Source organism: Lepidothrix coronata, unplaced genomic scaffold (assembly GCF_001604755.1).
Source record: "Lepidothrix coronata isolate B3197 unplaced genomic scaffold, Lepidothrix_coronata-1.0 Scaffold281, whole genome shotgun sequence".
In the NCBI taxonomy this organism is placed as follows: Eukaryota; Metazoa; Chordata; class Aves; order Passeriformes; family Pipridae; genus Lepidothrix; species Lepidothrix coronata.
Window position 1 is genome coordinate 158,768 of NW_016690461.1, and position 18,301 is coordinate 177,068.

At 62.6% G+C, this 18,301-nt stretch overlaps 5 protein-coding genes across 6 annotated transcripts in view; 3 read left to right on the plus strand and 2 right to left on the minus strand.

Annotated features, from left to right (window-relative positions):
- PRIM1 (primase (DNA) subunit 1) overlaps positions 1–1,188 on the minus strand; it is a 7,585-nt gene extending 6,397 nt beyond the window's left edge. Inside the window, exons 1-5 of the mRNA XM_017836674.1 lie at positions 1,059–1,188; positions 730–887; positions 545–651; positions 390–463; positions 10–146 (exon numbers count right to left, since the gene is read on the minus strand). Coding sequence (XP_017692163.1) covers positions 10–146; positions 390–463; positions 545–651; positions 730–887; positions 1,059–1,161 — 579 coding nt within the window. The 5' untranslated portion in view covers positions 1,162–1,188. The remainder of the gene's footprint in view (positions 1–9; positions 147–389; positions 464–544; positions 652–729; positions 888–1,058) is intronic.
- Positions 1,189–1,722: 534 nt separating this feature from the next.
- Positions 1,723–3,625, plus strand: LOC108508122 (retinol dehydrogenase 16-like). The gene is made up of 4 exons (XM_017836673.1): positions 1,723–2,080; positions 2,223–2,481; positions 2,930–3,093; positions 3,248–3,625. Exons 1-4 carry the CDS (start codon positions 1,765–1,767, stop codon positions 3,463–3,465), a joined length of 957 nt encoding a protein of 318 aa, XP_017692162.1. The 5' UTR covers positions 1,723–1,764; the 3' UTR covers positions 3,466–3,625.
- A 174-nt stretch (positions 3,626–3,799) lies between these two features.
- On the plus strand, positions 3,800–5,787 carry LOC108508121 (retinol dehydrogenase 16-like). The gene is made up of 4 exons (XM_017836672.1): positions 3,800–4,552; positions 4,695–4,953; positions 5,273–5,436; positions 5,514–5,787. Exons 1-4 carry the CDS (start codon positions 4,186–4,188, stop codon positions 5,732–5,734), a joined length of 1,011 nt encoding a protein of 336 aa, XP_017692161.1. The 5' UTR covers positions 3,800–4,185; the 3' UTR covers positions 5,735–5,787.
- A 1,488-nt stretch (positions 5,788–7,275) lies between these two features.
- GPR182 (G protein-coupled receptor 182) lies at positions 7,276–11,095 on the plus strand. Of its 2 annotated transcripts, none has more exons than XM_017836671.1 (2): positions 7,276–7,444; positions 8,360–11,095. In XM_017836671.1, the coding sequence occupies exon 2, from the start codon at positions 8,367–8,369 to the stop codon at positions 9,459–9,461; it is 1,095 nt and encodes a 364-aa protein (XP_017692160.1). In that variant the 5' UTR covers positions 7,276–7,444; positions 8,360–8,366; the 3' UTR covers positions 9,462–11,095. The 2 variants fall into 2 exon arrangements, with proteins under 2 accessions (XP_017692160.1, XP_017692159.1); XM_017836670.1 differs by having other exon boundaries at positions 7,276–7,415; positions 8,356–11,095.
- Positions 11,096–13,841: 2,746 nt separating this feature from the next.
- On the minus strand, positions 13,842–17,973 carry ZBTB39 (zinc finger and BTB domain containing 39). Its single transcript, XM_017836596.1, has 2 exons — positions 17,884–17,973; positions 13,842–17,208 (listed from the first exon to the last, which is right to left on the minus strand). The coding sequence occupies exon 2, from the start codon at positions 17,097–17,099 to the stop codon at positions 14,970–14,972; it is 2,130 nt and encodes a 709-aa protein (XP_017692085.1). The 5' UTR covers positions 17,100–17,208; positions 17,884–17,973; the 3' UTR covers positions 13,842–14,969.
- Between the last annotated feature and the right edge of the window lie 328 nt (positions 17,974–18,301).

Sequence of the window (18,301 nt, forward strand, 5' to 3'; positions counted from 1 at the left end):
CACACCCACCTTCACCAGGGTCAGGTACTCCACGGTGGCCGCCCGCAGCGCTGGGGACCATTTCCTCACCGCATCGTCACACACCCAGCAGTGGACACCCCTCCGGCCCGAGTACACCCACAGGCGATGCCTCATGCCCAGGTCCTCTGCAGGGGGCACAGACGGGTTTGGGGGCACATCGGGATGGACTGTGGTGACCACCCAAAGCTGGCGGTGCCACAAACCCACCGGGCACCGGCATGTCCCCCAACCCCGCCAGAGTTCTGCCCCGGCTCTTCTTCAAGGTCTGGGCATCGCTGTGGGGCAGAGCGTGGTCTGCGTGTGCAGAGGGGTCCACGTGTCCCCCCCAGACGTGCACAGGGGTCCGCAGGTGCCCCCCAGACCCTCACCCGTGAGTGCGCGGTCGATGACGCGGACGGCGATGGTCATCAGCGTCCAGCACTTGGAGCAGATATCGGCCGAGCTGAGGGCAGAGTGTGGTGGGTCAGGTGGCCGCCCCACACCCCCAGATCCTCCTCCCGGCCCAGAATTCCCCCCCGGGAACCTGCAGCACGTCCGGACGTCGTCGTAGTCCGTCATGTCGATGTCGAAGACCAGCTCCTTCTCCTGCGGCTGGAAGGCCCCCAAGTGCACCGTGTTGTGCTGGTTGGGCTGCGGGAGGGACAGGACGGGCTCAGTGAATCAGGGACTGCCACGGACCCCCGAGCACGGTGCCCGGGACTCACTCACCCGGTGGGAGTAGACGGCCCCGATGTCGATCTTGTAGGGGTTGATCTTCTGCAGCTCCCGCTCCAGCTCCTGGGGGCTGCTGAAGGACTGGAACCGCACGTACACGTCGTCCCGCAGCGTGAAGGAGAATTCCCGCAGCTGGAAGTAGTTCTTCACCACTGCGGGGGCATGGAAGGGTCGGGGGGAGTGACAATGCCCTCACCACAGTATCGATGCCCCCCATCCCTTATCGATGCCCCCCGTCCAGTATCGATGCCCCCCACCCAGTATCGGTGCCCCCAATCCCGTATCGATGCCCCCCATCCCGTGTCGGTGCCCCCGCCCGGTACCGCCGCCGTAGCCGAGCCAGCGGCCGTAGGGGCCGTGCGGGAAGAGCCGCCGGTAGAAGACCGGGAGCAGCTCGGGCAGCGCCGCCGGTTCGAACGGCGCCATGGCGGGAACGGAGCGGCGGGGCCGGGCCCGGGGGCCGCCGGGAGATGTAGTCCTGCCGCGGGGCCGGGGCGGGACAAGGCACCGGAGGAGTCCCGGGGATGCTCCGGGGCGATCGCGGCGCGGTGAAGCCCGGGGGTGACCGGGGTGACCCCGGGTCCGGAGATGTCCCGGGGATGTGCCGGCTCCGGCTGGGGGCCAGGACGGGTGTCCCGGGGGTGTCCCGGGGTCCGGGGGTGTCCCGGGGTCCGGGGGTGCCCCGGTGCCCGGGGGGCTCCCGGGGCGGCAGCGCAGCGGTGCGGGAGCCCCCGGGCGCTGCCCCGGTCCCGTTAACGATTCCCCGCAGCAGCGGCCGCAGCAGAGCCCCGGGACCGGGACACAGCCCGGGGCAGAGCCCGCAGCACGGCGAGCTCCAGGCGGCAGCACCGGGACGAGCCCCGGGCCAGAGGATGGAGACGGACGGGGCGGAGCCGCCCCCGTTTCTGCCGGGAGGTCCCGCGGCCCTTCCCCGATGGTTGCCCGGGGCTCCGCTAATTAATCATTAACAGCGGCGCGCGGGCAGGGCCAAGGTCGATTCCTTTCCCAGTCCCGGTGCCGGTGCCGAGGATGTGGCTGTGCGTGGCGGCGGTGCTGGCGGGGCTGCTCCTGCTGCGGCGCTGGCACCGGGAGCGGCAGACGGTGCCGGGGCTCCGGGAGAAGCACGTGCTGATCACGGGCTGCGACAGCGGCTTCGGGAACCTGCTGGCGCGGCAGCTGGACGGGCGCGGGCTGCGGGTCCTGGCCGCCTGCCTGACCGAGGCCGGGGCGGCGCGGCTGCGGGCGGCCACCTCGCCGCGGCTCCAGACCGTCCTGCTGGACGTCACCTCCAGCCAGAGCATCGCCGCCGCCAGCGCCTGGGTGCGGGAGCGCGTGGGTGACCGAGGTAGGCTGGGGCAGACACCCCGCTGTCACCCCCACTGTCACCCCCACTGTCACCCAAGCAGCCCCCTCCCGCCTGCTCTGGCACAGCCGGGTCTGGGCGTGGGGCCGTGGAGCAGCCCCAGCTCATCCCGTCCCCTCTGCAGGGCTCTGGGGGCTGGTGAACAATGCAGGGATTGGGAGCCCCGCTGCCCCGAACGAGTGGCTGACCAAGGACGACTTCGTGAAGGTGCTGGATGTCAACCTGGTGGGGCTGGTGGAGGTGACCCTGAGCCTCCTGCCGCTGGTGCGGCGGGCGCGGGGCCGCGTGGTCAACGTGGCCAGTGTGATGGGCCGCGTCTCCTTTTTCGGCGGCGGGTACTGCGTCTCCAAGTTCGGCGTGGAGGCCTTCTCCGACAGCCTCAGGTGAGTCTGGCGTGGCACCATCCTGATTTCCCAATTTGTTTTTCTGGACTTTGCCTGGCACAGCTCTCAGTCCCCATCGTCGCGGCACCACAGCCGAGCACGGGTCGATGGGTTGTAGCTGCTGCTGAAGCGTGAACGGCACCTGTCCTGGCACGGAGCCTCCCTATCAGATCCTGCCCCCATCCAGGATCGGTTGGGACACAGCCCTGCAGTCCTGACCTTTGCTTTGTCCCCAGACAAGTCCATCCAGATGTGGCACATGTTTGCTCACACGCTGCCTCAGCCACGTGCTCAGGCACGGGGTCCAGCTGGATGGTCTTGCTCTGCTCCTCTGGCACGAGGCTGCTGTAAATCTCATGGGAGAGGCAGCCATGGGCACATCCCAGTGCTGATCCCGTGTCCCATCCCAGTGCTGATCCCGTGTCCCATGGCACTTGGTCCCTTCCAGGCTTGAGATGCGCAGCTTCGGGGTGAAGGTCAGTGTGATCGAGCCAGGCTACTTCAACACAATGATCACCAACGTCGAGAACCTGGAGAGGAATTTTCTTTCTACCTGGGAGAAGCTTCCAGAGGAAATCAAAACAAGTTATGGGGAGAGTTACTTGAAGCAGCGTAAGTACCTCTCCCAAAGGCTGAGTGATGCCGTTTCTCTCCTGACACGAGGCACATCCCTGGAATCAGGGGGGTCCCACGGGGGTCCCACCAGCCCGACACCCCACCAAGCTGCTTGGCTTCAGGGTCTCAGTGGCATTTTCTGCCTCTGCAGTTGTGGCATCAATGAAGATAATGCAGAAGAGCTACAACTCCGACCTGTCTCTGGTCACGAACTGCATGGAGCACGCACTGACCAGCCTCCACCCCCGCGCCCGCTACTCCGCCGGCTGGGACGCCAAGCTGCTCTACATCCCCCTCAGCTACCTGCCCTCGGCCCTCACGGACGTCGTGTTCACCTTGTTCTACCCCAAATCCGCAGGAAAAGCCTAAGGCGGGGATGCCAGGCTGAGGCACTGCGATGCCTGAGCCAGGGCCTGGTGACGTGCGGGGGGATCTGGCGGCGCAAGGTGAGATCCAACATCGCCCGAGGCCACGCTGAGGTCCCCGAGTTTGTTCCCTGCCCAGAGATGGCTTTGTCCTGAATAAAGACCCCCCCATTACCCTCCTGGCACAGTGTGATGTCACCCTCAGGCTGTGGCACTGAGGCTGTGTCGTGGGGGCTCCTGGGGGCTCTGGCTGTTCCCCCAAGTGCTGCTCCACACAGGGTCTCAACCCCACTGGGGGAGCCACAGCTGGACTTGTCCAAAGTGGCACTCCAGGGACTCACACACACAAATCAAACCCACGCTTGTTCTAACCTGGGCAGATTTGCCTCTGGGCACAGGGCTGGGAAGCCTCTAATAGCATCTTCCTCCTTCTCCACCACTTCCTCCTCCTCCTCCTCCTCCTGCAGAGCCGCTCAGTGGGGGCTGCCCCACTCCACTGCCGTGGCTGGGGACACCGTCCCCCTCCAAAGCCGGGCGAGAGGGAAGGGTCCAAGGTTGGTGGTGGAGGGTGGAACCAAACCCAGCTCTGGGGGGCAGCGGCATTCACCTGCTAAGGGCACAGCAGAGCCCCAGGGACAGGGAGTGGTGCAAGGCAGAGCTGGGGATTGCAAACCAGGAAGGCAAACTTCGCCCCAGGTTCTGCCGCAATCCCAGCTCTGTATAAATGGCCCGAGTGCTGCCGGCCCGGGCTGTCACCGAGCGGTGCCGGCCGAGGATGTGGCTGTGCGTGGCGGCGGTGCTGGCGGGGCTGCTCCTGCTGCGGCGCTGGCACCGGGAGCGGCAGACGGTGCCGGGGCTCCGGGAGAAGCACGTGCTGATCACGGGCTGCGACAGCGGCTTCGGGAACCTGCTGGCGCGGCAGCTGGACGGGCGCGGGCTGCGGGTCCTGGCCGCCTGCCTGACCGAGGCCGGGGCGGCGCGGCTGCGGGCGGCCACCTCGCCGCGGCTCCAGACCGTCCTGCTGGACGTCACCTCCAGCCAGAGCATCGCCGCCGCCAGCGCCTGGGTGCGGGAGCGCGTGGGTGACCGAGGTAGGCTGGGGCAGACACCCCGCTGTCACCCCCACTGTCACCCCCGCAGTCACCCAAGCAGCCCCCTCCCGCCTGCTCTGGCACAGCCGGGTCTGGGCGTGGGGCCGTGGAGCAGCCCCAGCTCATCCCGTCCCCTCTGCAGGGCTCTGGGGGCTGGTGAACAATGCAGGGATTGGGAGCCCCACTGCCCCCAACGAGTGGCTGACCAAGGACGACTTCGTGAAGGTGCTGGATGTCAACCTGGTGGGGCTGGTGGAGGTGACCCTGAGCCTCCTGCCGCTGGTGCGGCGGGCGCGGGGCCGCGTGGTCAACGTGGCCAGTGTGATGGGCCGCGTCTCCTGTTTTGGCGGCGGGTACTGCATCTCCAAGTTCGGCGTGGAGGCCTTCTCCGACAGCCTCAGGTACGGCATTGGTGGCCCCCAGCGCTCCCCTGTGCTCGTCCAGCAGCCTCTGCTCTGCCTCGCTGCCCCCACACGGGGTTTTGTGTGGCTCCCACAGACCTTGTGAAACCCTGACCAGGCCACGGGGTGGGAACACGGGCACGGCTGGAGCCGCAGTTTTGCAATGAGGTGAAGGGTTTCAGAGGACTCTTGAGCGAGGACGAGGCTCCTCTGTGTTTATGACGGGGTGCGTGGTGGGGGGTCATGGGCTCCCCCTCTCTCCCCCAGCCCTTGCCCAGCTCGGGACAGCAGCTCTGGCTCACGTCCCCCCCTCGGGCAGGCGGGAGATGCGTCCTTTCGGGGTGCAGGTCTCCATCATCGAACCCGGCGGCTTCCAGACGGCGATGATCGACCCCGCGCTGCTGACCAAGGACTTCACGCGCCTCTGGGAGCGGCTCCCGGCAGAGGCCCGGGCAGCCTACGGCCACCGGTACCCAGACAGACGTGAGTCCGTCCCCACGCGGCACCGTCGCCCCCGGTGACCCCCTCACCACCGGGCTGACCCCGCTCTGCCCCCGCAGTGTCCAAGAGCATCGTCCTCGTGCACCGCCTGACCAGCTCCCGCCTGTCCCCCGTCACCGGCGCCATGACCCACGCGCTGCTGTCCCGCTGCCCCCGCAGCCGCTACGCCGCCGGCTGGGACGCCCGGCTCCTCTTCCTGCCGCTCAGCTACTGCCCGGCCTGGCTGGTCGACACCCTCCTGGGCCTCCTCATGCCCACCCCGGCCCGCGGGAGCCCCTGAGGACGGCCAGCGGGGCGGGACACGGGCACGGTGCCCGCTCTCCCCGTGCCCCCGGCATCGTGCTCAATAAAGCTGGTGCAACGCTGGGGGTGCTCGTGGTGCCTCCGAGGTGTCCGACGGCCCCCTGGCCGCGGTGCTGGGTGACCCCTCCCGTGGCAGGACCCCGGCTCCTGCCTGTGCCTGGAGCAGCCGGGTACTCAGGGATGTCCCGGGTCAGCTGGCAGGGAACGTGCTGGGAAAGGCAGGGTGTTTATCCATCCCCTGGGCGTGTGGGTGGTGATCCCTGCTCACTCATCCTGCTAATTAAGGGCAGATTAGTGATCAGTAGCTGGGGGGCAGGTCCCTGAGGTTGGGCACTTGACTGCAGCACTAGAGCAGTGCTGAGGAAGCTTCTCCAGAACGCTTTCTTCAGCTTGGCAAAGCAGCACGACATCCCCAGCAGCCCCCACACGTCACGTTCCAGGTGTCCCCAGGGCCTGGATCAGTGCAATGAGCTCCTGGGAGGTGACACTGCAGCCTCTGCACCTGCCCTGGGACACCTGTGCTCACATCCCTCCGGCAACATCCTGGTCCTTCTCAATCCCACAGTTCTGTGTGGAAATTCCCTGACCTCTTAAATAGAACCAGCACAGCATCCCTTTCCCCTTGGGTGGGGGGCAAAGACCCCCAGCCCCTCCCTGGCAGAGCAGCTCCTCCTCACCCCGGTGGACCCAGCCGAGCCAAAATGTGCCCAGGGTGAGCACGAAGCTGCCAAGTGCCTGTTTGGAACCTGGACCCTGGGTCCTGCCAGGGCTGGTACCTGCACACGGGGTCACCAGGCTGGGCTTGTTGTTGTGAGACCCGACTTATCAGTGCCCTCGTGCTTCCCCACTCCGGCCGTGCCTTCCTTCCGAGCCAATTGTTGATCCCAAAGTCTTGTCTGCACTCGAAAAAGGAGATTTCCTGCAATTGTTTCACAGGACTTGCAGCTCGATGCAAAATTTTCTGCCTATCAGCCCCCTCCCCAGCACCAGGGCAAGGCTCGAGCCCCCTCCCTTCCCCTGCCAGACAGCAGGGCAATCACAGCTCCATGATTAATTGCTGCCCGGCCAGAGGTGCTTCTGTGGTGACATCCATCTGCCATCGGCTGCTGCGGCAGCGCTGCCTGGGCAGAGAGTTCAGCTTTCAGCCTTTTTTCCCCCAAATGAAACCCCGAGCTCACCTGGGCATCGTGGTGGCATCAGGGACAGCTGTTGGCACCTGTCCCACAACCCACCCTTGCAGGAGTCCCAGTGCCGGGGCAGGACCTGGCCTGGAAAAGTCCATCCCAGAGGATGCATTTTCCCTACAGCAGGATCCAGGCAGGATCCAGCCCCCGAGCCCAGCAGGGGGATTGTGGAGGGGACCCTCCGGAAGCCTCGGGGACCCCCCTGCATCCCCACACCCCCAGGCACCCGCGGCTCCCACACCGACACCTGCCCGGGGCCTCCCCGCGCCCCTGCCCAGTCCTGCGGCAAAATCAAAAGGGAGCCGAGCCCTGGGGCTGGAAATCCAGTCCAATGTCACCCACGCTGGGCTGTCTCAGGATGTTGGACCACGACAGTCATTTCCTGCCGGGAAGCAGCCACCAAGCCCACCCCGAGCTCTGCTCTCCAGAGGCGCGTGAGCCGCTGAGCCGAGAGGATCCCTGTGCTCCCGAGCAGCCCCTGCACAGCCCTCGCTCTGCCGCCGGTGAGCAGAGCTGTCCCTCCTCCCTCGTGTCCATCTGTCCCTTCTCCTGTCCTCCTGTGCTCCCTCCCATCCCTCTGTCCCCTCTCCCATCCCTCTGTCCCTTTTTCTGTCCATATGTCCTCTCTCCTATTATCTCTCCCCAATCCCATGGGCCTCTCAGGACGTGCAGTGTGGAGAGGGTGGGAGGTCAGGGAGCCACAGGAAAGGCGTGTCCAGCCTCTCCATGGTTTTGGGAGTGGGTGGGTGTCAGCCCACTGCCACGGGGATGCCGCTCTGGTGGGGGACTCCCGGCTGTGGCACTCCTGGCTCACCGGGGTCCAAGTTCCACAGGAACACCCCGGCAGCCCAGCACGCTCCTCCAGCTTTCCCAAGGGAATGGCTGGTCCTGAGCTCTTCTAGGTACAGGGCTGGATGGGTTCTGTGGCACCTTTGCCATGCTGATGCAGCTGTACTGGGATCAGAGCTCTCACTTGAGGCACCAAAGGATGTTGAGGTCAACTGCATTTCCCTTAACTTTATAATTTTGTCACCTACTTGGAAGTCCCGATGGCTCCCGGCAACGCAGCCACCAGACAGGCAGAGCCAGTGAGGGACCACGCTCTGAGGGCTCGGGAAGGGGATGGGGCCTTTCCTGCTGGAGTGGAGTCTGGGGCACAGTCACCGGGGTGTTCAGTGGCCTGGGCCAGGCTGTGGGACAGGGACAGCCACCAATGAGGCTGATGCCTGTGGCTGGCACTTAGTCTGACATGTGAGGGGATCACCTGGGCAGACACGGCATCTTTACAGGGTTGATGTAGGGAGTCACCATAGGACTAAAAATGGGGTTAAAACCCCCCAGAAGGGTCTGAGCCCCACGCAAGGACCGAGTTCTGCGTGTTCAGACTCTCCAGCTCAGTGCTCTCCCTTTCCCTGCAGCGCCAGGATGGCTGAGATGACCATGGCCCCCACTGAGACACACACTGCCCCGAGTGAGTACGGGGACTACCACAACTGGTCCGAGCTGTTCCACCTCCTGAACCACACCTACACCTACTGCGAGTTCAGCCTGGACGAGAACATCAAGCGGGTGATCCTTTTCATCCTTTACCTGGTCATCTTCGTGGTGGGCTTGGTGGAGAACCTCCTTGTCATCTGGGTCAACTGGCAGACACGGGGCAACAAGAGCTTGGTCAACCTCTACATCATCAACATGGCCATCGCTGACCTCGGGGTGATGCTCTCGCTGCCCATCTGGATGCTGGAGGCGATGCTGGATTACACCTGGCTCTGGGGCAGCTTCCTCTGCCGCTTCACACACTACTTCTACTTCGCCAACATGTACGCCAGCATCTTCTTCCTCACCTGCCTGAGCGTGGATCGCTACGTGTCCCTGACCAGCTCCTCCCTCTTCTGGCGCCGGCACCAGCACCGCGCGCGCCGCGTCGCCTGCGCCTGCAGCTGGGTGCTGGCCGCCTCCATCCCCTTCCTGGAGGTCGTCCACATGCAGCTGGTCAACACCGGGGAGCCCATCTGCCTCTTCATGGCCCCCTTCGAGACCTACGACGAGTGGGCGCTGGCGGTCAGCTTGGCCACCACCACCATCGGCTTCCTGGTCCCCTTCCCCGTCATCGCCATCTTCAACGTCCTGACCGCCCGGTTCCTCGGGCGCACCAAGCCGGAGAGCCGGCGGCACTGCCTGCTCATCTACGCCTACATCGTGGTCTTCCTCATCAGCTGGCTGCCCTTCCACGTCGTGCTGACGCTGCTCACCCTCGACGGCAACCACATCATCCTCAACTGCACCTTCGCCCGCTTCCTCTACTTCTTCTACGACATCATAGACTGCTTCACGATGCTCCACTGCGTCGTCAACCCCGTCCTCTACAACTTCCTGAGCAAGAACTTCCGCAGCAAACTCATCTCCGCCGTGGTCAAGTACATCCCCAAGGACCACGGCGGCCCGAAGGGCGCTGGCAACTCCTCCTCCACCACACAACACTCCATAGTCATCTCCAAGGACAACAACCCTCCCAACTAAGGGGGGCCGGACCCCCCCACCCCCCGTGGCAGCGGCAGCGGCTCCCCGGGGACACTGGAATCGGTTTTCCTGGTGATGAGGAGACACTTTGCTTTGGCACAGCCTCTCTTGCCAGGCGCCTGCCACGGCAGGACAGGGTGCCAGGCATGAGGGGAGGTGGTGCAGGAGCTACAGACATCTTTCCTCTGCAGTGCTGCTGTGTCAGATCTATTTAGCTAAAGAAAGAATCAGAGAGATTCCCTGTTCCCCAAATGAAACCTTTGCAGTAATAAAGTAGTGAGTTGCTCCACTCGGGGTCCAACACAACCCCACCCCTGGGATTTGAGCCCCGTGCCCCCCAAGCTGCAGGGCTGGGGTGCACGATCTGCCCCACCACGGGTGTTTCTGCACCCCCAGACTGTCACCGACACCCCGAGCAGGAGAGAGGGAACCACCCTTTGGAACAAAAACCTCCCTCCCCTCCCCCAGAAACGTCCAGAGCCTGATCTTGGAGAGATGAAGGCGAGGCAGCCGTGGGGGCTGAGCAGGGCACAGACCTGAACTGGGACGAGGGGAGGAACGACTGGGATTTGAGATCAGCAACTCCTTGAGAGCAGTTCCGCAAACCCAGCAGCAAATTAGTGGTGGTTAAACTGGATTTGACTGGGCAGGGCTGCTCCAGATTCAGGGCCGGGAGCTGGGGTGGGTTCCCAGTTTGGGTCTCCCATCCCATCAATCCAGCCTCCTCTGGAGCGCTCCCTTACAGGTATTTAAGGCCACTGGGTGCATTCCTCAACATCAAAAGGCTCCAGCAGCCCTTCCCCTCCCATCAAAGTCCCCGTGGGAGCGTGGGCACGTGCAGAAATCCTTGGAGCTGGAGAGAGGGCTGGGCTTGTGCTCTGCAAGGAACTGGAGCATCCGGAGAAAGTTCATCCTCCTCTGGACTCTGATCCCAGTCACGTGCTGCGGGTCGAGCCCTCGGCGGGGGAAGGTGACAGAGCGACAGGCGCCGGGGCCCATAAATCTACCAAAGGCCTTGAGCTGCTCGAGAAACACGCTGCGAAAAAAGCAGAGCATAAGCAGTTCTGGGGGCAGGATGCTGGCAGCACGGGGAGCAGGGTGGGAGCAGGATGTTCTGGGAGAAGCTCAGGGCCGGGAGTTAACACGGATGTGGGGTTATCACAGGGCTGACTGACTCTGCCAGTTCCAGGGGTCCTGCAACGGGGTAAATCCCTAAATACCACAGGGTTCCTTCTGCAGGGACATTCCTTGGTCCCCCAGGGACACCAGCACTGAGGGGACAAACCAAGTCCGTGTCTCACACAGGAACACTGGGAAGGCACCAGTCCCCCCACCACAGCAATTCCGTGTCCAGGGCAGCAGCTCAGGCTGTTCCCCTTCCTTAATTCTGTTACTCCCCCAGGCTGAGGCTGAACTTGGGGGTCTGCACCCGCAGGACCCCACCACCTTCACCCCCAAATCCTCCCTGGGCTTCCCTTTGCCAATTCCCTGCCACTTCCAGCGACGAAATGGAAGGCAAACACACAACAACCAACCACCTGATGTGTGACATAAACCAGGGCAACAATATATTCAAGTTACTTAAAACATGTAAAATTTGGTATTTGACCTATTAAACTTTACTTTTAACTCTCTTCATTTACCTGAAACTTTGTCCATAGATCTCAGGGCCAGAGTGGCCTTAAATAACCCCCTGCCCAGCCCCAGGTGGTGACCCAGGCTGGCCCCCAGCGATTCCCTCGGGCTCCCTGCAAAGCCTCCATCATTCCTGGGACACTCTGGCTCCTTTACCCCCCAGACCACTCACCCAGGGGCTCATCCGGGCACACAAACCCTGGGATTCCCTAATGGTGGGGGGGAGCTCTGCCCTCCCTCCTCCCATCCCTGCATCCCACGGGAATGCCACAACCCGTGGCACAACCCTGGGCCACTCCCAGTGCTGGAAGAGCCCTGGAGCTGCACCAGGAATCCTGCCCAGCACAGCATGGGAGCAGGATACTGGGATGGCCTCACGTGCTTCCCAGGCATTCCCGAGGAGGCAGGAACGCCGGGATGCACACGGGGAGGAACAGGGTTTATGAAGAGGCAGCTACAAGAGGTCAACGTTTTCCTTTTTATTATTCTAAATAAAAACCACACTTTGTGCTGAACAATGGAGTAGAAAAGAACCCGATGTACAACGATTTTAGACATCTACGATTTTGGGGGGAAAGTTTACAAAATATACAAAACTTTACAGCAAATAGATAGTAAACACTTAAATAGCAGGAGGTCAGTACCTACGATTAACTTAACGAAAAGGTTAGACAGCAATTTCAACTCTGGTTCTTTCTTCTGCTTCATTACTCTGATGAGAGACCTGGATCTGTTGGGAACGGGGAAAATGAACTTTGTGTTGGGGACGGGCTCGGAGCAGGCCCCGGGAAGGGGATTCCCTGTCGGAGCTCCCCGGGAGGCCCCAGGACCCGGCATTTCCCCTCTGCACCCCCCTCTACTACCCCAGGACCCCAAAGCACTTGGCAAACACCTCAGGCCGGCCCAGGGGAGGTAGGTGGGTGTCCCTGCGGTCACCGAGGGGAGCAGGGACAGGAGGGAGCAGGTTTGCCCACAGTGGTGGAGCAGGAACAGAACCAGGCACGGAGCGACCGCCCCGGCACTCCCAACACGGAGCTGAGCGTGGAACTGGAGCTCCCAGCCGGACAAGGGGACAGGAATCACAGGGGTGACATCCCTGTACAGCTCTGCAGGCTCAGGGAGGCCCAGGACCCTCCCAGAGGGAGCCCTCAGGTCTCTGATCCCTCCAGAAACCTGAGGAGCAGTGGTGGGTCCAGACCTGTCCCCATGTCCCCTGCTGCAGGATGTTCCACGTGGGAATGATCCATTACATCACAGGCAAAGAGAAATTCCAGGGATCAGAGCTGGCTCCTGCTTTCCCCCCAGGGCTGGGAGCGAGGGCCGGTTGTGCCCGTTAAGTGTTTCAGTGTAAAAGCTTCTCTTTTTGGTTAATGTGCACAAAAGGCTTTTGCTTCACAGCTTATTGAGATCTGGGGCTGCAGGTGCTGCGCCCCGGCCCTTCCCAAAGCTCACCACGGCTTCTGGAACGTTCCAGGAGGGTCTCAAGGCTCTCCCAGCCTTGTCTGTCCCTCACATCCTTCATCGCCACCTCCAGAGCAGCGCAGGTTGTGTCCATCCCTGTCCCTGCCCCTTTCCCTGTCCCCAGCCGGACACAGCCTGGAGTTCTGCGCTCGAGGGGACCCTGTGTGAGCACGGGGTGGGACTGGGTGACCCCCAGTGGTCCCGTCCAGCCTCATCCATCCCGTGATTCCATGAGAGAAACCCTGGAACCCAAAGAGCAGCTCAGAGGAGCCTCCAGCGAAGCACCACCAGCTCCCCCCCGATTCCCAGAGCCCCAAGCTTTCCCAAAACGATCCCTTTTTTTTCGTAAAACTTAACCACACCCAGCTGAACACGGCTCTGCAGCGACCCCAGAGCCGGGACCACGACACCGGAGCTGGGAACCCAGAGCTGCAGCAGCCAGGCCCGCCCAGGGCTGACCTTCGCTTCGGGGCCTCCCCTCCTCCGAGCGTAGGCTCCAGGCACCCCCCGCTCCCGGAGGTAGGTCGGTACCACGGGAGGTACCACCCTCATTTTACAGATGAGGAAACTGAGGCAAAGAGGTGAAGTGACCTGCCCAAGGCCACGGCGGGGCGGGGGGAGCTCTCCGGGCGCGCGTCCGGCCCCCGCCACGGGACGGCCCTTCCCGGGTGTCCCTCCCCAGGGAAGGGGCAGCAGGGTGAGTTTCCGGGGTTTGCAAATCACTAGTTTAGTTTAGTTTAGTTTAGTTTAGTTTAGCAACAGCAAAACTTGACAGAAGCGCAGGAGCCGACCTGTGACCACCGAGAGCCCCGAGCGCTTCCTGTTTGTGAGGTAGAATGAGTTCCCGAAGGGCAGCCCGAGCTCGGAATTATCTGTCCCTCCCCACCTCTGCCCCGCAGCAGGATAACATGGGAAAAAGCCAATTCCCACCCTTCCTGGTGTAAACACTGTCAGCACGGGCTGAGCTCGCTGGTGGGGCCAGGAGTGACCCCCCAGGATCGCCCGACGCGGGGCTGGGAGAGCCCCCCCTGCCAAGGGACGCCCAACACATGTCTGGGAGAGACCCCTGTGCCTGGGAGAGCCCCCCACGTTGAGGAGCAGCTGGCACACGGCTGGGAGACCCCCCCCATGCCCAGGAGAGCTTCCCTATACTCCAGAGAGCCCTGCATGTCCAGGAGTGCCCTGGCAAGCAGCTGGGAGAGCCCCCCATGCCCAGGTGAGCCCCCCCATGCCCAGGTGAGCCCCCTGTGCCCAGGTGAGCCCCCTGTGCCCAGGTGAGCCCCCTGTGCCCAGGAGTGCCTGGCACGTGGCCGGAGAGGCCAAGCTGAGGTGCCCAGTGGCCGCCACTGCTGCGACTCCGGCTCTGTGAACAAACTCACATCGCTCCAACAGCGCACACTTGCCACCAGACAGGTCCAGGATGTGGTGATCCACGACGTGGCAGGGAGGATCCCTTCGTGGCAGGGAGGATCCCTTCGTGGCAGGAGAAGGGCCCTCGAAGGTACCTTCCAGGGAGTTAAGGCAACGGCTTCATCCTCGGGCGTCCGGCAGCCCCGAGCCGGGGATTCCAGCAGCTCTCCACGGCCACCACCAGTGACCTCCCAGGAACACGGACCTGCTTCCCCTCCCTCTCCAGCCCAGAGGCTCCTCCGGGAGATCCCTGTGCCTGCGCAGGCAGGCTCTGCAGGGAGGTTGTGTCGCTCCATCTCCTCCTCAGGGCAGGAGCGAGTGTGTCACAGACACGGCAGGGAAACCTCGGCCTGGGAACGTGGGAATCCCCCTCCTCATTTGCACACTCACACGCTTCCTGCTCCTCTCCCTGGTGACCCAGCGATGGTCAATCTCAGGACACACTTGGCCCATCTTCTGGCAGTAGCAGCAGAACCCCAGGGATGCCCAGAATGTCTTTTTTTTTTTTTTTCCTTTTTTCTTTCCTTTTTGTTCCTTTCCTTCGAGTCCAGCACCTGCTCTGGCTCTGTCCCTCTCCACTGAGGTCAGGTGTGAAAATCTTAGCAGCATCAGTTTGTGGACAAGCTCAGGGTTAGCCTGGTTGAGTGGGCTAGAAGGCTCAAAAAAATAGACTCTAGACTCAAAAACTAGTGAGGAATACTAAAAACACAGAACTCGATGGCCTCTAACAGGACCAGAGTTAAGTAAACACGACAGACTCCTTGAAACAGTGATGTACCTCACGTGCTGTTAATTTGTACAACGCCACCAATCTAAAAAAAGCCCTAAGTAGGCACAAAAAATAAAAATTAAAACAAACAAACAAAACCAAACCAAAACAAAAAAACAAAAAGGAGAATTCCATCCATGATGCCTGACCATTAAATAAAAGAAACGACACCTCTTTTTTTTTTTTCCACAGCCTCCGTAATGAAAACGCTCGCTCCTCCTGCCTCGCCCCCATCAGCTGTCCGTGTTCTTCTCGGCCTCTTTGGAATGGATGATGTACATGAAAGTCTGCTCGATGGTGAAGTCCGGGGGCAGGCTGCCCTTGTGCACCCCTATGTGCTTGCTCATGAGGTTGAGCGTGGAGCTGTAGTGCCCGCACACGGTGCAGCGGTACATGAGGGCCCCCGAGTGCGTCCGCAGGTGGCACTTGATGGTGGAGCGCCCGCGGAAGAACTTGTGGCACACCTTGCACTGGTAGGGCTTCTCGCCGGTGTGGATGCGCCGGTGGTAGTTGAACTCGCTGGTGTGGGCGAACCTCTTCCCGCACACCTTGCAGCTGTACTTGCTGTTCCCCGGCTGGCTCTGCAGCGCCAGCTCCTCGCTCAGGAACTCCTCGGGCAGCTTCCTCTTGGTCAGCCCCTGCGGCTGGAGCCGCTCCCCGAACCCCGCCCGGATGTCCAGGCTCCCGCCGCACTTGTGCTGGCTGACGTGGTACCGATAGGCCGCCTCCAGCTTGAAGCTCTGGCTGCAGAAGTGGCACTGGAAAAGAGCCTCCTCCACGTGCTGGTGCACGGCCAGGTGCTTCTCCAGCAGCTGCCGGTCCACAAAGCTGTTGGCGCACACGGAGCAGGAGAAGACGGAGATGCCCAGGTGGGACAGGGTGTGCCACATCAGGCTGCAGAGGCTCAGGTGCCTCTGGTCGCACACGCCGCACGTCTGGCTCTTCAGGTTCACGTGCTCCAGGAGGTGGTTCCGGACGGTGTGGAAATCTTTGGCCAAGGGCTTCCCGCAGGCAGCGCAGGCCAGCTCGGGGCTCCCCCCTCCCCCAAACACGGCCACCTTCCCGGGCAGGGGGTCGCTGGGGTGGACGACGATGTTGTTGTCGAAGACCCCGTCCCGCCGGTGCAGCGTCAGCTGCCACTGGGTGAAGAACTTGGTCTCGCACATGTCGCAGGAGAAGAGGAAGATGCCGATGTGGGACAGGACGTGAGTGACCCTGGAGTTGCGGTCCTGGAAGTGGGTCTCGCACACCTTGCAGTTCCCGGTGAGCAGGTCCACGTGGTCCCTGGCGTGCTGGCGGATCAGCTGGATGTTGGGCTCCAGCACCTTCTTGCAGACCTGGCAGGGCATGGCCTTGCTGTCCCGGCCGTCGCTCTCGAAGGCCAGTTCCTCCTCGCTGTCGTCGCTCAGCTCAATCACCTCCTCGGAAGGGCCCAGCTCTTCTCCAGCATCCTCAAAATGCAGCTCGGCCTCTCCCAGATCCTCCAGCTGCAGCTCATCCATCTGCTCAAATCCCTGCTCTTTGGAGTGGTCACTGTTGCTGGGGCAGGAGTTGCTCCCCATGGAGACATCCAGGGATGGATCGGTGGGGAAGAAGCCGCCCTTTCCGTAGTCGCCGTTGCTCTGGGCCTTGTACTGGGAGCAGGAGCTGCCGGTGGTCTGTGCCGCGACATTCCCGCCGGGCTGGGCCCCCAGACCCGCGGTCGGAGCGAACTGCCCCGGATCCGGCCCCTGTTCCGTCTTGGGAGGCTGCTGTGGATGCATCAGGGGAAGAGCCTGGCTGGCTTCACCCACGGGATTCCTGTCGTCCTCCTTGTAGCCGCCCGACACGTCCCCGTGCAGGATGTAATTCCGCTCGGGGCCGAAGTGCTCGGTGCTGCTCCGGATGTCACCCAAGGAGTGGCTCTGCTCCGAGGAGGTGCTGCTCAGCGGCCCTGCCCGGCCTTCCCCCACAGACAGGGAGGGCTGCTTGGTGATGGCCGAGCTCTCCAGGTCGGGGAAGGTGGAGTGGCAGGCCTGCAGCAGGTCCTCCATGCCCAGCCGCTCCGCCACCTCGTAGATGACGCCCACGTTGATGAGGTCTGTGAAGAGCTCCGAGGTGTACACGAAGCTCAGGATCTTCTCAAAGTTGGCCGGCGTGATGAAGTCCACCACGTAGGTCCTGGCAGCGTCCAGCCCCGTGTTCAGGAAGAGGTTCTGGAAGTATCCGGCGGCGCAGGCCAGCACGGCCTTGTGCGCAGCGAAGGAGCGGGAGCCCACCAGGATGGTGACGTCGCACATGGTCTCGGAGAGCCGGCACTTGTTGAGTTCCTTCAGCAGGTTGTTGGGGTGGTTGGTGCTGTGCAGCTTGATCCTCATGCCCATCTTAGCAGCTGCTTGAGAGTCCCTCCTCCCGGTCAGCTTGGCCTTTACACCCTCATCAGCGGCGGGAGCAGGAGGTGTTGGGCAGCCAGGAGTGGCAGGGCAAGGGGCTCTGGAGAGGGGAAATGCAGAAAAATGGTAGCACTTAAACAACCAAAGTAACACCATTCCGGTCAGACCTCCCATTTTACACCTTCTGGATGAGCCACAGAGCAGCTGCTCAGCTGGAAAGGGACTGAACCTGCCTTGTCACCTCACAGACCAACTTTTTAAGAAGTGAAGGGGCGGATGCACAAAGGGACAAGCTCAAAACAAAAAGCCACTGACTCTGCCAGAGGCAGCTGAAGGTCCTGCTGCTCTTTGGGCAGGGACAGACATCTGTTGACTCGGAGACCCAACAGGAGCCTGTTCCAGCCATCCCCCCTCTTCCTGAGCCAGGGACAAGGCTCCTCTCCAGAGGGATGACACTCAGGCTCCACACAGCGGTCAGATTCCCATCTGGATCTCCTCCAGCCACCATTTCATCCCTGCACTTCAGATTCCACCTGTACCCACACGGAGACTCTCCGTTCCCAGGTGGGATCTCATCTCGGATCCTCTGTGTTCCAGCCTCGTGGGCTCTCCTGGGATTTCTCCTCTGCTGTGGCACCTCTCAGTGCAGATTCCCCGCCTGCCCCAGGCACCGGCCATTCCCACCTGAGCGTGTCCCTCCAGCTCATCCCGCTGCCTTTGCTACCCTGTCCTGCTCACGGATGCTCCAGCAGCTTTTGGGACCCCACAAACTTACCCAGAGAGCTCTACCCCTAATTCCCAGCCTCCTCCTTCCCGGGACGGGGAACAGCGAGCGCAGAAAGCAGCAGAGAGCGGGAGTTTGGAGGGGGCAGGAGGGGACGGGGCTGCTCCTGCCCCAGAGCCAGGGAAAGGTCAGAGGGGCTGAGGATGGACCGTCCTCCCCCGGGGAAAACCCCCGGCAGCTGAGGAGGGCGAGGAAGAGGAGGAGGATGGCCGGGGAAGGCTCTGGAAGGCAAACGCTCACCAGCGGCGGTTCCTGCGGCGCGGGAATCCCTGTGGAGGGGATGGGACGGGGGGAGAAAAGAGCGGGAGAAGGGATGGGGGCGCGGGGGCAGCGGAAAGGGGGGGCCGGGGGCGCGGGCGGGCAGGAGGGGGCCGGGGAGTCGCGAACCTGCCCCGGGAGGAAAGGGAGG

Bases quoted from the DNA above. Each gene is read 5' to 3' on its own strand.
- LOC108508122 (XM_017836673.1), top strand. From the start codon at position 1,765: ATGTGGCTGTGCGTGGCGGCGGTGCTGGCGGGGCTGCTCCTGCTGCGG. The intron at 2,081-2,222 runs GTAGGCTGGGGC...TCCCCTCTGCAG, and splicing joins GGAGCGCGTGGGTGACCGAG to GGCTCTGGGGGCTGGTGAAC. The intron at 3,094-3,247 runs GTAAGTACCTCT...CTGCCTCTGCAG, and splicing joins GGAGAGTTACTTGAAGCAGC to TTGTGGCATCAATGAAGATA.
- GPR182 (XM_017836671.1), top strand. From the start codon at position 8,367: ATGGCTGAGATGACCATGGCCCCCACTGAGACACACACTGCCCCGAGT.
- LOC108508121 (XM_017836672.1), top strand. From the start codon at position 4,186: ATGGCCCGAGTGCTGCCGGCCCGGGCTGTCACCGAGCGGTGCCGGCCG. The intron at 4,553-4,694 runs GTAGGCTGGGGC...TCCCCTCTGCAG, and splicing joins GGAGCGCGTGGGTGACCGAG to GGCTCTGGGGGCTGGTGAAC. The intron at 5,437-5,513 runs GTGAGTCCGTCC...CTGCCCCCGCAG, and splicing joins CCACCGGTACCCAGACAGAC to TGTCCAAGAGCATCGTCCTC.
- ZBTB39 (XM_017836596.1), bottom strand. From the start codon at position 17,099: ATGGGCATGAGGATCAAGCTGCACAGCACCAACCACCCCAACAACCTG.